This window comes from Mycteria americana, chromosome 1 (genome assembly GCF_035582795.1).
Source record: "Mycteria americana isolate JAX WOST 10 ecotype Jacksonville Zoo and Gardens chromosome 1, USCA_MyAme_1.0, whole genome shotgun sequence".
Taxonomy (NCBI): domain Eukaryota; kingdom Metazoa; phylum Chordata; class Aves; order Ciconiiformes; family Ciconiidae; genus Mycteria; species Mycteria americana.
The window spans coordinates 220,561,249-220,576,320 of NC_134365.1; the positions used below are offsets into that span (position 1 = coordinate 220,561,249).

Sequence of the window (15,072 nt, forward strand, 5' to 3'; positions counted from 1 at the left end):
CAGGCCTTTTGTAAACATTTCACACGCAGGAGGATTTACTGTTTCTTGGCTTGGCGAGAACACGGGGCACTAAGTCCAGCAGTGGAAGGTGGTGCGATCCTGCAGCACAAGGAGGGGAAAGGGTGCCGTATTTCCCGGCTGAGACGGCATTCAGCTGCCCCTGTCCTGTCTCCTTCCCTGCAGCCAACTAAAGGAATCCAAGAGCGGGATTGAAACTGGGGCAGCAACAGGTCAGGTCTACGCTAAGGACGAATGACTGTGGTCTAGTGAAATACGGCTCTGGAAACGTGCTGTGAATCTCCAGGAGGAGACTTCACATGTGGGAGAATGTGGTTAAAGTTTTCAAGTGACGAGGCTTGAAAAACAAAATGCCTAAACTTACAAATGGGCAAACTTAAAAGTTCTGCACCAGAAATTTTCTGGACTTAATCTGTAAATTGCAGCGATCACCGAGCCATTACCGAAATGAAGAAGTCCAACCCACCAGCCTGACTCGATCGTAATCCTGGCCCATTACCTCCATTAAAGGTGATAAATTGTTGGGAGCGTTTTAGTGGCTGGGTCCATCACTCTGACACTTTCCTTTGGGCATCTGCCCTGGTAAACAAGATTTTGCTTCACTGCCTGGATTCACTTAAAGGACTTTAAGCACATTAGTAAATAATTTATACTTCCTTTAAAAACAGGAAATGAAATAAGGACGCTCGGTGTGCTACTTAGCTGGAAATTGTTTGGCTCTTTACTATTTAATGAACCAACTGGCTGCTAACAGAGGTCATTCCAGCAGCTCACACCCCGGCCCTACGGCTCTGTGCAGGGTACGTAAATTGAAACTTTAATGGGCATTTCGAGGCGAGCAGTTTGCCCTGGTAGTATCACTTGAAACCCATCAGCTTAAATAAGTGATTCTTAATCAGCTTTCAAGCTCCAGGAAACAAGCAGAGGGCAGGAGGCGGCTGTTTTCCCCTGCGTACCACATTTTATGATGATTTATGGGTGCGTCTGTATCAGACACAGAGATAAGGCCGGTCATAAAGGCCATTACCTGCTCTTCCGTGCACTCCCCGAAACGGCAGCTCATGGTTTAACCGCTCGCCGCAGTTACATGACACAGGAGGATGTGGAGAGCCCAGGAGAGCTCCACCAAGACGGATGTGGGTGTGCATACACGACATATGCACTCAGTATGGGGAGAAAGCAGGGAAAAAAGGGGTTGCTTTTTCTCCTCTGGCCTGCGAGGGAAGAACAGCGCAGGTGCTCCACGCCGCAGGCCAGCACAGATCCCGCAGGAGGCATTTTTGCTGCTTTATATTGAAAAAAGTGGAGAGTGGGAAGTGCTGTGACACCAAGTTTCAGACTCGGCGGTGCCCACTGCTGCTTTTTGCCCTAACCCACGGCAGCACGTGGTGCCTGCTCTCGGCAGCGACGTCTGGAGCGCTCCGGCTGCTGTAACGATGGACTTCCATGACTCATTAGCTCGTCTGGACAAAGCCTCTCGAGCTGATGGTGGTCTCACCCATGGCAGTGTTGGGCGATGAGGGCTATTCCTCCTTGCTGCTGTGTTTCTCCCACTACCTTTTCGTGCGGCTTTTGATTTTCTGCCGGGAAGCTGGTCCTCGAGGGAAGCAATACTAATGCCCGAAGACACAGAGTGAAAACACAGCCTGAAACCTTGATGTGCCTTCTCCCCACTGCGCTGCTACCTGCAGCCTTAAGCTCCTTTCTATGCTAGGTAATGAGGTGATTAAAAGCAATAATTACAGCAGGAGAAATGCAGCGCCAGAAAATTACACCCCTTTTAGATTTTTCACAAAGACGTCGTGCTGCATCGGAGACTAACTGCCGAGGAGCTTTTCCTCCTGCCAAGCAAACATTTCCTAACCGTCCAGAGGCCCAAACGTCGTGGTGGGGTCGCTGGGCGTTACACACAAGCGCTTTCTCTCTTGCACAGGGGTGGAGGGGAACATGTGGCTGATGTGTCTGATGCACTTGTGGGCATGCAAGTCTCTCTCCCCTGGGCTCTGAGCAGCGGCGTGTGTATTCCACACCCTCCTAGTGCACGTGTACCCCCCTACGATGGAAATGTCATCCTACGATGGAAACGTCACTTATTTCACTGTCGTGAAAGGGGACAGGCAAGGGAAGAGCACGCACGGAACCGCAGGGGTTCAGCGGAGGAGAGGACACAGGTGCCTTATCCACTGCACCAGTGTTTCGTTCCCCACACCTCCCCACATGCAGCCCATCATCGACTGCAATCAGCTCAGCCCGTATTACTCCCTTTTTCTCCCAAACAGGAATCGTGCTCCTGTTGTTCCTAACTGCCAGCAGCCATATGGCCTAACACAAATCCCCATCTCTGCTGTTCTTCACCCAAAGTTTGGGAAACAGCGCGTAAAAGCACAGGTTTATAAATACACTTTTAAAATACCTTCCCTCGCCCATGCTTCTGGTAATGGAAAATGTCAGCACTGGCCCCAGCTCCAACGGGAGAATTGCAGGACGCCCGCTGACATCCCACGCTGGCGCTGCATCATTTGGGGATGGATCACGAGCCCACCCCGGTTCTGGGCTCAGCGTGTGGCACCGGTGAGCAGAGCCTTGGCAGGTGGCTCAGGGGCGTCCGTGCCAACGTGCACCCTGAGCCCTGAATCCCATTGCTACCACAGGCATCGGATGGGAGCGCGAATGTCAGGTTCTGAGTGGTTTAACTGGCCTCTTTTTTTTTTTTTTTTTTTCCTTTTTTTAGTGCAAAGCAAAGCAGTTGGCACAGCTCTGCAGAGCTGCTTCTCCGAGGAACGCAGGCTCCATAGGGTTTCTCCACCTGGCTTCCTCCTGCATAGTTGCCTTCATGCAACCCAGGCTGTGGCCACGATCAACAACAGTCATTGCAGACCCAGCAGCGCTGCTATAGGTGCTATAGGGCCTGTTCCAATCATTCCCTCCTTTACCTCCTGCGGGCAGCCAAACGCAGCCAGCAGCTTCTACAGCAGCCGCCGGGCCAGGGCTGCAGGTTAGCACCACACTGCACTCACATCTGTGAAGTCCTCGCTGGCCACAGACTCACAAAAACATTCCTTATTTTCACACTATTACGGTCGAGTGACAAAGCCCCGAATAAAACTACAGCCGTATCAACAGCCTGTGTATAATGAGGCCATCAAACACCAGACACTGAGGCTGGGTGACATTAAGTTGGCCGTACTCAAACAATTTAACGGCCAGTTCGGTCTCTCTATAAACACGCAACACCTACGCTCAATGCTGCCCTCGTCTCTGGAGCAGGCACGCAGTCGCCTTCCAGAGGACACGCTGCTTAAGAATGTGAAATCTGTTATCCTGCAGAGTGATAGAGATTTTGGGGTTTTTTTATGGGAGTCTGGGGATTTGGAGGATGTAGGATTTTCCCTACTCGGGGGAACGAGAGAGGAGCAGTGCTCATCCCAGCCTGATCGTGATATGGTGAATGAAAGCAAAACTGATGGTGAAAGATTCCAGGTGGTGAGCAGTAACACACAAGGGCTGAAAGGGCCAGAAATCAGCAACGGTTGCTCTGTCTCCGAGACACTGCACTTCTCCGTGGAGTCGTCCATCGGGGAGGATGACACCCAGAACACATTTTAAGGGAACTGGAGGCAAGTACCGGTGAAGTGACTCGATAAGGCTGCAGCAGGAGTCAGCGGAAGGGCAGACCCTTCGTCCCAGAGCTGTGCCTCAGAAGATTTCAGCTGTGTCGCCTCCCTGTTTGGGCTAGGGGAAGCAGAACTACTTTGCAATGCAGAGAACGAAGATGAAGGCTTCAAAGAGGCAGCATCCGTACTTGTAATCCAACACCAGGGCTCCTCGGGGAGGCTTTCTGAACCAGCGCTGGCTGACCTCCATCCTGCGGTTCCTTCTAATGGCCGTTGGCAAGAGGACAGACTGAGTACTAATGGGGCAAAACGCTCTCCGAGGTCCCATCGCCAGCTGAGTCTCGGCGTCCGAGCCTGTTCTTTACAATATGTACATCTGATCTTTGTAACTCATGGTTTGCCAGGCTGCCGCCTCAGTGAAAACCCCGGGTCAGCCAGCCACGGTGGGCAGGAATACTTCAGGCTCGGGACCGGCGGTGCGGCAGCAGAGCGGGAGCTGTTCATTAAGCAGCCTGGCAATAACCTGGTTGTTGCTTTGCCCTGCTCCCGCAGACAATTCTCCACCCCCAGGAAACAGCAAGAGAGCAGCAGTGATAAAATGGCTGTTAGTCTAAGCACAAGGTTATTTTCTAGGACGTTAACCAGAGTCCTCAGAAGCCAGCTTGCAAAAGACCCATGAAGAGCGAAAAGACACCTGACCAGAATGCAAAAGCAGAGCTGCAAACTTAACACCTTTTTTTTTTTTTCCTCTTTTAAAAATAGCTTTAAAGAAAGGGTGAACTCAAACCAGCGTTAGCAGTTTGAGCGGCTATTTGCTTTAGAAAACGAGCAGTTTCAGCAAAAATATCAGATGACTGCCATCCAGAAAGCTCTTCTTTTCAGTATCTCAGCTATTCACATCTCTAAATAAAACATTCAAGCTGCAATACAACACAACTGTTTTGCAGGGGCTAATAAATAAATGAAAAGTATTTACCAAGCCTGCTTTTCTGCAGGAATAATACCCCTAACATCCTAGAATTATCTCCATCTATGTCTGGCTAGGAATTCAAATCAATAAATCGTCTCCTCATCCTCGGATTAGCTCAGTCAGATAATTTCGAAAGCAGCAGCAGCAGTTCCCCGCTGTTAGTCGTAACAGCTCTGCCAGCTGAATTAACATGAGATCCCCCTTGTTATCCGAGAACAATCACGCTCTGCCAGTGTCCTTGGGTAATAATTTGCACTGACCTCGACAACAATTTGTGGTAGTCTGAGAATCGGCTGTGATGCGGGTTTCCCTTCCAGGAACATTAACTGCCTGGTATTTGGTCTTCTCACACGCAGCGTGGCTCTCTACTGCAAAAGCCGGGATGCGGTAAGATCGGTTGAGGGAAGCAGCGCTGATTTACGGCGCAGGGAGACCTGGCCTTGCAAAGCCAACGGCAATCAAAAGCCAACTAGTACGAGGCATTCAAGAGAGGAGAGCTGGGTTAAAGGAGATCACAACAATAGATTTACTGAGGTACCTCTCGGTCCAGCCACCTCTCTCCTCTGCTGCAATCCCTCAAATGTCACTCTGAGCCCAGTCTTCAGCACTCCCTCTTTCAATCTTACAACCACGCAGCTCCTGGGGCTGTGTCCTGCATTGCAGTGGGCTTCCACTTCAGATCTGTGCAGGCTTTTCGCCAGGGGGGATGCTCAAAACGTGGCATTTCTGTTCTGCTCAGAAGTCTAACATGTCAAAAATATGTATTTATAAAGTTTAATATTTGGAATTAAATTTCTGTTAAAACTCCGGCAAAAAACCCCACCTGTTTTGGAAAAACTGGAGGCAGATGCAGTGAATCCTGGATGCCGTGACTCAAAAGAGGCCCTTGGTACTGGGAGCGAGGGAGAAGTCCCCATTACTGGCAGGGAAGCCCAAGGAGGCATCGAGGGCTTCTTGGCTCTGCAGACGGCTGGTCCTTGTCTCTAGGTGTTGTTCATGGGCTTCCAGCTCCACACAGGCAGTCTGCAGCTGCGATGTTCCTTGACCTTGGTAGGAAGGCCTGCCTTCGATGGAAACCCGGGAGTCCCCAAGGGGACAGCAGCACGTGCGGGGACTTGGGGGTTTGCGAGCCTCAGGGAGACAAAACTTTCCAGCAAGACTCACCAGGGTTTGGGGAAGTCCTCTCCCAAGTTTCCACGCAACTCACTGAAGCACTGAGGTGTTCTGGTTTAGCTACTGCTACAATTTTTTAAAAGGTTTTGCCAAACCAGCATTTCCTAATGAAATCTGCTTCATTAGAAAAATTCATTGATGGTTTTCCCAGTTTGCTTTCTCGTTTCAGAAACAAGACCCCGCCCAGTGTCCACCAAGACAAAGCTGAACCAGCCCTGGTGCATGTTCGCCTCTGCTGAACCAGCTACAACCTACAGCACAGAACTCACGCCAGCTTTTTCTCGCTGCGCTGCCTGCAAGGGGACGTGCAAAACCTGATTTGGCATATCAGAGCGACACAGACAGATAAAACCCGGCCTGCTGGTACAGAACGTAACCCGTCAGAGCATTTTGGACACATCCGAGCTGGCAGAGGGAGTTTATCTGGATCAGCGCTCCATCGTACAGGGCCACGGCATTCTTGGATTAGCACAACGTGCCCTAAAGCTGGATTTACTCTGTCACCGAACCATGGCCTCAGAAAGCCTCCTGCCACTTTCACGCCTTAACAAGTGATTATTATCTGGCTTAGTCTCAGCTCTGCTGGCTCAAGCACCCCAAGAGGAGCGGTCAGATCCTTTCACTGAAGTTCCTGGGAAGTCCAAGCACTCACTGCTTCCCTCTGTCTTTCTTCCAAAGCTCTGCCAAAAGAAGCTTCCCTCTGCAAAGTCTTTCTCTTCTGGCATCCGAACGTGCTTGGCTGGTCGAGCGCTGCCGAGCAGCCCTTCTCTGCCGCGCGGTTTGTTGTCTCCCACCGTTACTGATGTTCTCAGCAACGTTTTTCAGCCACAGTCCCCTCTTTGCCTCTTCCTCTTGCTGCCATCCGGAGCACCCCTTCCTCCTTTTTAAGGAGCAGCAATAATTTCTGTCATCTCATTCCCAAGAAAAATGCCAATTCTTCTGTTTTAAAATCAACTCTGCTCACTCCACAGCAATGCCTGTGGCGATAAACCAAGGGAGCATGAACAGGAAAACACGCAATGCAATGGGTCATACCTCACTTCTCAGAAACCAAGATATTCTTATGAAGGAGGACGTGAAATTAAAAATAGAGTTTATATTTTTTAAAAATCCTGTAGCCTTACTTTTAAATGACCAGCCTCTCATGTCTCTTCATGCAAGTTTACTCAGGAAGTTAATCTGAGGTTGTTGCTGTTTTCTCTCCACACTTGATGCCTGCAGACAGAGTGCCCGCCCTTCGTCATTCCCCTATGTTAAGCAGGAAGGAGGCCCCAGTCTTAAAGAAATTAATGAGTGCAGTAATTTGTCCGGGATACAGAGGTGAAGCCAAATTTGGCCCACTCTGCAGGATTCAGCTGAGTAAAAAAGACAAATAGCTGTGCTATGGGACTTAAAAAAAGCTGCTGTCAGCATTCCCAATGCAACTAGACCTGGAAATTCATTCGTCTTTCAAGAAACAACGGAAAAAGGAGAAGCAGTTACAGTAGACAAAAGTAATTACACCAGAGCAGAAGCATACCTCACAGCAATTGCCCTTGAATCTGCATTAAAAAAGAAAAATCTAAACCAAAACCACTCCATTTAAAAAAAAAAAAAAAAAAAAAAGGTAAAAATTCAGGAGCGGAATAAAACCAATTTCAAAATAGAAGGGTACTTTATCACGCGGCTCGATAATGCACAGATTTATCTTTGTAAAGATTAATCTTCAGGTGATGCTGGCACCGCTCTGCAAACAGGACGCAGGGGCACAGAGAATTTGTCCAGGGAGGCGAACATCGGAGCAGGGAGCAGAAATGAGCTCCCAGCTCCTCAATCCAATGTTTTAACGTGACCATCTCTTCCCTGATCAGGCTCATTTCACGTTCGTCTGGCTCATGCCACAGCCACGACCACTTTTGTGTTGATCAGTAACGCTGCTCCATCAGCGCAACCTCTTCCTTCAAAGCATCCGGTTAATTTTGTTTCCGTCCTCACTGCAAATTCAGAATGCAACGTAAAATAGTATATTCTCATGCAGCAAAATCCCGCAGGTCGAATGTTAACGGTGTATTTCCAGAGCCATTCTCAGCTGCGTGAAGATGCACAGGCGTATTAGCGATCCAAGCCTGAACCCCAGCCTCAGCAGCACGCTCTCTCCCAGTAAGCACTCAGAAAAGGACCCAGAGTCTTCTCCATCTGTGGGTACCTACACTGCCTGTCCTGCCTCCAAGCACATTTTTGGCTGAAATGATGTATTTAGGTGCAAGAAGAACTGGAGTAGCTGGGGAAAACCATCTGTGGAGCTCAGCTTGCAGATTCGAGGTTGAATAGCTTCTACTTTCGTAGCGAAGATGAAGCACTAAAAAAGCAAGCTTACCCATGTCTCCTGTTCTTCACAGCAAATCCTGGATGACTCAGGAGAATATTGAAGAGATATTCACATGGTTACGTTTTTGTTGGGTGAAATGACATAAGAGAATCTAAAGTCTTCTCTAAAGTCCATTTAATCCTTGGCCACTGCCCAGGCTGTCAAGTAGCAGGGACAGGAGCAGTGACAATTTTCGTGAGAGGCGATGCTGGCTCAACAGAGCTACACGGAGATCGCCGGGCCCGGTTCCTTCACCGTGCTCCCTTCAGATACCAGCTGTGAAATTCAGAAGACAGCAAAAGAGAGTTTTAAACAAACTGGCGGAAGAATTGCTGCTTAACACATTTGAGATAGGCCAAGAGGTTGGAAAATTGATTACAGGGAGAAAACTTGAAATGGGAAGAGGAGGAGGAACGAGATCGGGCTGCAAACTGATCTGGCAGGCACCACAACACACCTCATTCACTGGTGATGTGGTCTGGACTCCAGATTTGAAACCTCCACAAGCCGTTTCCAACGTACAAAGCAGCCAGCCTCTATAGTATGTGTTTTTTTCCAAAATGTTTTTGGGAACAGAAACAAGGCCATGTCAGAACATTGTTTTTTGTGGACCGTTAAGGAGGTACAATCTGAAGCCTTGATCCCATAATCCGATTTCTGAGTCTCCGTGGCGATTGCACAGCACTGTTCAACACGGAGCTTCTCTGTGTTGGACCTACGAGACTCCAGACCAGCTGAAGCGGCAATCTGGGATCCACAGACAACACAAGTCCACAGCGCTTGCTTTCTGAAGGGTTTCTGGCTGATTTAAAAGCTCTTCTTCGCAGGGAGTGCTCACAGAGAAGTACAGAGAAAGAAGTTTTCAGCCTGGAGAAGAGAAGGGCCAGGGGAATCTCATCGATGTCTATAAATACCTGGAGGGAGGGTGCCAAGAAGACAGAGCCAGGCTCTTCTCAGTGGTGCCCAGTGCCAGGACCAGAGGCCATGGGCACAAGGTGAAACACGGGAGGTTCCCTCTGAACATCGAAAAATACTTTTCACCATGCGGGTGACTGAGCACTGGCACAGGTTGCCCAGGGAGGTTGTGGAGTCTCCATCCTTGGAGAGATTCAGAAGTCATCTGGGCACGGTCCTGGGCAACCGGGTCTGGGTGGCCCTGCTTGCGCAGGGGGGTTGGACCAGATGACCTCCAGACATCCCTTCCCACCTCAGCCAGCCTGTGGTTCTGTGATCCTTTTCCACACGACAATCTCATCAGCTTTCCAACAAAGCAGTGCCATATACTCAGACAGAAAACTCAGTGATGGCTGTATACAAGAAATAGTTTTAATAATTTACTAGGAGAAACTTTTTTCACTCAGCCCCTCTCAGTTTTATCCCCCGCTGGGTCTGCCATATGTGATATAAACTAAATCATGGTCTGCTACAATAAAAATAATTCCAGGGTGTATTTTTTTTTTTTGGGGGGGGGGGCCGAGTTTCCCCTTGCGCCGTAGAGCGCATTCCAGCACGTTAAACAACAGCCTGGTGACCTGCTGCCTCCGCTGCTTGCCGTTTTTCTTCAGCTTGCGTAGGAAAGTACAGCTGTCATACGATTGTACCCAGACTCCGCACACAAACGCCGCTGTGTTGAAATGGTGAGTGATTGCACTTGTACTTCAGCAAACCCGTTATCATCCTCCTCTCCTTGCGGCAAACAGAGGGGTGGTTATTCACCGCACGTCTGGTGTCTGTTCCAGTTCAACTCTGCTAACCACAGAGATTTCTTGCCTGCTCCAGTCTGGCCCTGGTATCACTGCAGTGCTTTTATTTTCTGGACGAAACGACCTGCAATGCAGAGGCTCACTTGCTAAAGTGATCCTTCTACCAGATCTGTAATCCTCAATCCCCCTGGGTAATGCCTGGAGTAGGAAACTACTTGGTATAGTAAGCACGTCAGCATTTTCCTAGCTCCATTTTTTATTGGCTCATTTGCTGCATCCCTGACTTCAGTTAAGTTTTCTTTCCTTTTACCCCTCACTTTCTCCAACCTCCCTCTGTGCCTTGAACTGAGGTCTCAATATCCCCGAGCTCTTTGAAGAGAGCTGGCCAGATGTAGGCTAGAAGGGTACAGCGTACTTCCTCCCATCCCTCCCATCATTTTTATGTAGGGCAGCAGATCTGCAAACGGAGGGGACGCTTTCCGCGGCAGCAGCATCTCCCCTCTTAAGCTTCCTGGGAGGCTCAATACAAGGAAAGGCTGATTAGGGTAGATTTCCTGCTCCTCCTGCCTCTGCCGTGCTGAGATTTGCAGGTTATTAATTATAGGGACCTTGCTGGAAGAGCAAGAATGAAAAAAGTGCAAGTTGCAGAGCAGCCAGTCCTCCACGTTGTATGCGGAAAAGCAAAAGATATTTTATTTGGAGAAGAGGGTGGGTGGGTTCTCCTTTTTAATTACTATTAACAGTGAGAGATGCTTGTGCTATATGGGAAAGAGAACTCACCCACGCGCCTGGGTTTCTTTTAATATTTCCACGAAACAAAAAGAAACCCCAGCACGATTAATTTGTAGTAAGGTACGTTACATCATTTACCTCATCACTCCTGTCGAGTCTCGGTCTCATTATCCTTTTTGAAAATCTGGGAACCAGAGCCATCAGAGGAAACCCCGGCTCTAACGGAGACAGCGATGGTCCTGCTGCCAACTTCCAGAGACCAACATTTCAACCTTTGCGGTGGGCAAGTTCCAAATATCCCAAGCAGAATATATCACCACAGAGCCTTTGTTTTCCCTCAGCACCTTTTTTTGCCTCTGAATGGCCGCCGCGTGCTGTTAAAACCGCAGCCATCTCCCACTTGCGGGCAAACGGCAGCAACGGGGGCTTGCTGCTCAGTTGGGAAAGCACTTCAGGGTGAAGAGATTTTCATGGAAATAAGTTATGCTCATGTTAATGGCAAGAATGATGCAATCACAGCACACCTGCTGAACGGGCATTATCTGCGGGGTTTGTTTTGTCACGGCACAGCTTTTAGGGAAGGGGGAAGCAGAAACAGTAGAGGCATGAAGGCGGCCTCTTAAAAAAATGGAAGAAATGAAAAGTGGCATCATCGGTGGATTTGAGGATTAACATCATCTATAAGCGATACTGACGGTGAAAAGAATCACAAGCAAAGAGGTTTGTGTGTGATGCAGCAAGAAAAGGAGAGATGCAACGAGCAAGAAGCTAAAAGAAAAGGACAAAGCGGTCAAAGCAGCAAGCCAGGACAATCATTTTTGGAGGAGTACCGTGAATGCATATAAAAAGCAGGGGAAGATGGGATTTCTCAAAGGAAGAGGCTGCAGGAGCTCAGGGAAAAAATGATGAAAGCCTGTATAACAGTTCTGTGTGAACAGTGGAAATGAAAGATTAAAGATCTAACCCAACACCACGGCAATGCCCAGCGGCCGATCGTGCTGGAGCCCTACTGCAGTGAGCTGTGTTCAAACGGGGTAAACTACAGTCTCGACTCCAAACAGCTGAAAGCAAAAATCGGGAGGAAATCAGCACGAATCACTTGGCACCTAAGGCAAAAAGCACTCACCTTGGAGAAACTGAAATTAGCCAAGCAAGGAGCTGGTCACCGGCGGGTGGCTTCTGAGTGCCAGCAAGAAAATGTTAACAGGGAAACGTAGAGGATGAAGGGATCCTAAAGCCAGAGAAGGTTTGGGATGCAGCGGAAATACTCCTCACACAATTAGGCAAATCAACCCTATTAAAGGACAATGACACTGAAGAGTTATTATCAATCACACTTTCCCTCTCTTTCTTTACGCAATTATCCTAATTGCACAAAGGCTATTAAGCAGTTATTTTGATAACTGGAGCTTTGTTATTGGCTCTCCACTTTTGGCATAATTTTGTTCCTCATATAAATACCACCTTAAAGCCATGTTTAAAGACCACTTTAAGTATGTGCGTAAGCATTTTCCTGAGCAGGAGATTCCAATTTCTGTGTCAAAGCACAAACCGTAAAAATGATACCCAAGAAAATGTACATTTTTATCCCCAAATGCCAGGTTCTCCCTCAGTCACGGATCTATGCCCAAATCTCCTAACGACATTTGCCACCGGTGGAGCGGTGTCTGTATCGAGACAACGTCATGGATTTAGTTCCACTTTTTTATTATTCAACTTTTTATACATAATAAATACAAACTTTTTACAGCCAATATAAAGAAAGCATTTGCACCTATGCTTTCAGTGTACTGACGCTGTACACGATGATACGTCGAATACATGCCCTGTATGAAGAAATCATAGGTAAAAAGGAGGCATATTTTTACAACTTTTCTTCTTTTTTTTTTTTTTAAATAAAATTAGCAGCTCTTACAGAAAATATTTAAAAATACAACTAAAGAGACTTTAAATAACACTTTCTGAATTTTGAAAGTCCAGGTATGAAGGACACAGAAAAACTGGCCAAAGAAATTGAACATGAACATTATGGCAATACTTGCTTTTCTTCTGCATTGTGAAGCTTTCAAAATTTTTGCAAACAGTTAAATCTTTTTTAAAAACTTTTTTTTTTTTTTTTAAACTTAAGAATAAGTTTGATAAACACATAAAAAGACCTCAAACAGATCAACAGGACAAGAGGTGCAAAAGAATGAAAAATATGGAAAAGACTTCATTGGACAGTCACCGATTCCATAACTGATCCATGAATTGTTTTCTTCAAACAGCCCCACTCTTGGTTAAAGATCCCACTGGGAAAGGAGATTGGCAAACACGGATGTCTCAGAGACCCAGCTTGGGTTGGGATTTACAAGTATGTGCAAAGTTTATGATAAAATCTTGTTAGATGATTTTTTTTTTTTTTTTTTTGTAAATGCAGCCTCAAAAAATAGCCCTTGTTAGTAAACTAAAGGTAGAAAACTTACTGGCTTAGAAAAAAAAAATGAAGACATAAGAGCGCATTCAACAGAACCCATATAACAGCTCAAAAAAACCCAACCTTGTGATGCCTTTTAACTGAAGTTTTGATCTGATGGAGATTGCTGAAAATAATTTACTAAGTACACAAAGAAAAACCTATTTTCATCCAGTTTTTCCCTCTCCTCTGACCACTTCTCTCCATGTTAAACCTCAGAATATCCTCTGCCCTTTTCTTTCAAACAACAACAACAAGAACAAGAGATCCTTCTCAGAGATCTTCCTTTCAGAGATCTTCCTGTTCAGAGATCTCCAATTGAAAATTAGTTTTGAAATTCTTTTACTCTCTATTTCTTGCCTACGAGGAATTGGAGATGACAGTCTTGGCCACAAAGGCAGTCTGAAGGCTTCGCAGAAACCAGAGCTTTTCCTGGCTCTCTGGCTTTGGCTAGTTAACGGGCTTCGCATGGGAAAATGCTACAGGACCATCCAATGCAACAACTAAATAATGCATGTAAATACTCTAAATGTAACTTCTAACTCTAGCCAGATGTTTTGATGACAAAGATATACTGCTAACGTTGGATAATAAAGTACACGGCAATAACTGGGATAAGAGTGACCCAAATACTTTAAAAAAGAAACCAAAACCCCCAAAATCTGCTAAGAAAAAAATGAAGCTCAATTTCCAGATCTAGACAAAATCTCACTTACTTTTCTACCAGTTGGTTTATGCTATGGAACAAGATGTTGCTACTAATTCAGCACCTCCATATTAGATACTCTATTACTAAATGTACTGCATAAATATTAATACAAAGAACATTTAGTTCTGTTTAACTGTTAATTATTGAAGAGGTGTGCATTAATGTAATTAACGCCATATGATCTGCATCAGTTTTCCTCATCTATAAGATTATTTTCCTGTTTCTTCCTTTCTGCAAGGGGATTAAAGAGGAGCCAGCCTCTCCTTATACTTAATTTTCAGTTCCCTTTTTCATTCCGCAAGATCTGATTAATACCTAATCAGACAAGTAACGCTACTTGAAGAATTGACAATCTTTAACACATTCCTATGGCAACAGTAATATACTGTACTAATGCACGTGATCGAAGTATGCTATGACTAAGTTGCATGAATGAGGCTCTTTCCTCAGCCTCCGTATAAAAATTGACCATCTTCAGCCAAGAGAGAAACCTGCTCCAAGGCAATCCTCTGCTCGCTGTTTGGCCCGTCTTGGTTTGTGCTAAGAGAGGAAGAATGATGTATATAAATCAAAACAAAGAAAAGGCACAAAATATTCATGACTGTGGGAAGGAATCCACCATGTCACTGCCACATAAAATCCTCCCTATCTCTCGCTCTATTAAAAGTCTTCATCATGCAAAGGTGCCTAAAAACGAGATTGACCAAATACCACGTTTGGTCTTGATTGTAGCACTACTACTTAACTAGTCCAATCATTACACCAGAGTAATTTCCACGTCCTCTATCTTCTCTGTTGTCCGGCGATGATGCTGTGTAGGGGGTGGTGGAGCTGCTCGCACCTGAAACAGCCAGAACCAACCTGTAACTATCAGAAAACTGTCAAAATTTCAGAACTCGTATAGACTAAAACTGCAACGTCGGGCTTATACCGCAAGATGACGCAAATATACAGATCGTATATTAAAAACAACAGAACTACTGTGAGTAACCAGCTGAATTCAGGGCCAGCAGTCTCCAGTTAAGCCATCAAGGCTCTTCCTTATAAACTGTCACCACTCTCAGGTGATTTTTCTCCAGGATGACTAGCAATCATGACAGTGTAAACATACCGAGGGAAATAACCTATCTATTCTGCCTGTACTCCCAGATAATCCGGTGTATAAACCTGGGACAGACTTTGGACTTTACATCAAATGCTGGAATCTGATGACACCCTTGCCTGGAACTTATGTGGACTGGAAACGACAAGAACGCCTTGTTGCATCTAAGCAGCTTACCTGTATTTAATCAATCACTGACCTGAGCGATATACACCTGAAATCTGATGCTATTTTTACACTCTGCCACAT

The 15,072-nt window shown here is 46.5% G+C and overlaps 1 protein-coding gene across 1 annotated transcript in view; it reads right to left on the bottom strand.

Annotated features, from left to right (window-relative positions):
• Positions 1–12,260: 12,260 nt before the first annotated feature.
• Positions 12,261–15,072, bottom strand: part of FCHSD2 (FCH and double SH3 domains 2) — a 164,728-nt gene continuing 161,916 nt past the window's right edge. The window contains exon 20 of the mRNA XM_075491298.1: positions 12,261–14,562. Within this exon, the coding sequence (XP_075347413.1) occupies positions 14,479–14,562 (84 nt within the window). The 3' untranslated portion in view covers positions 12,261–14,478. The remainder of the gene's footprint in view (positions 14,563–15,072) is intronic.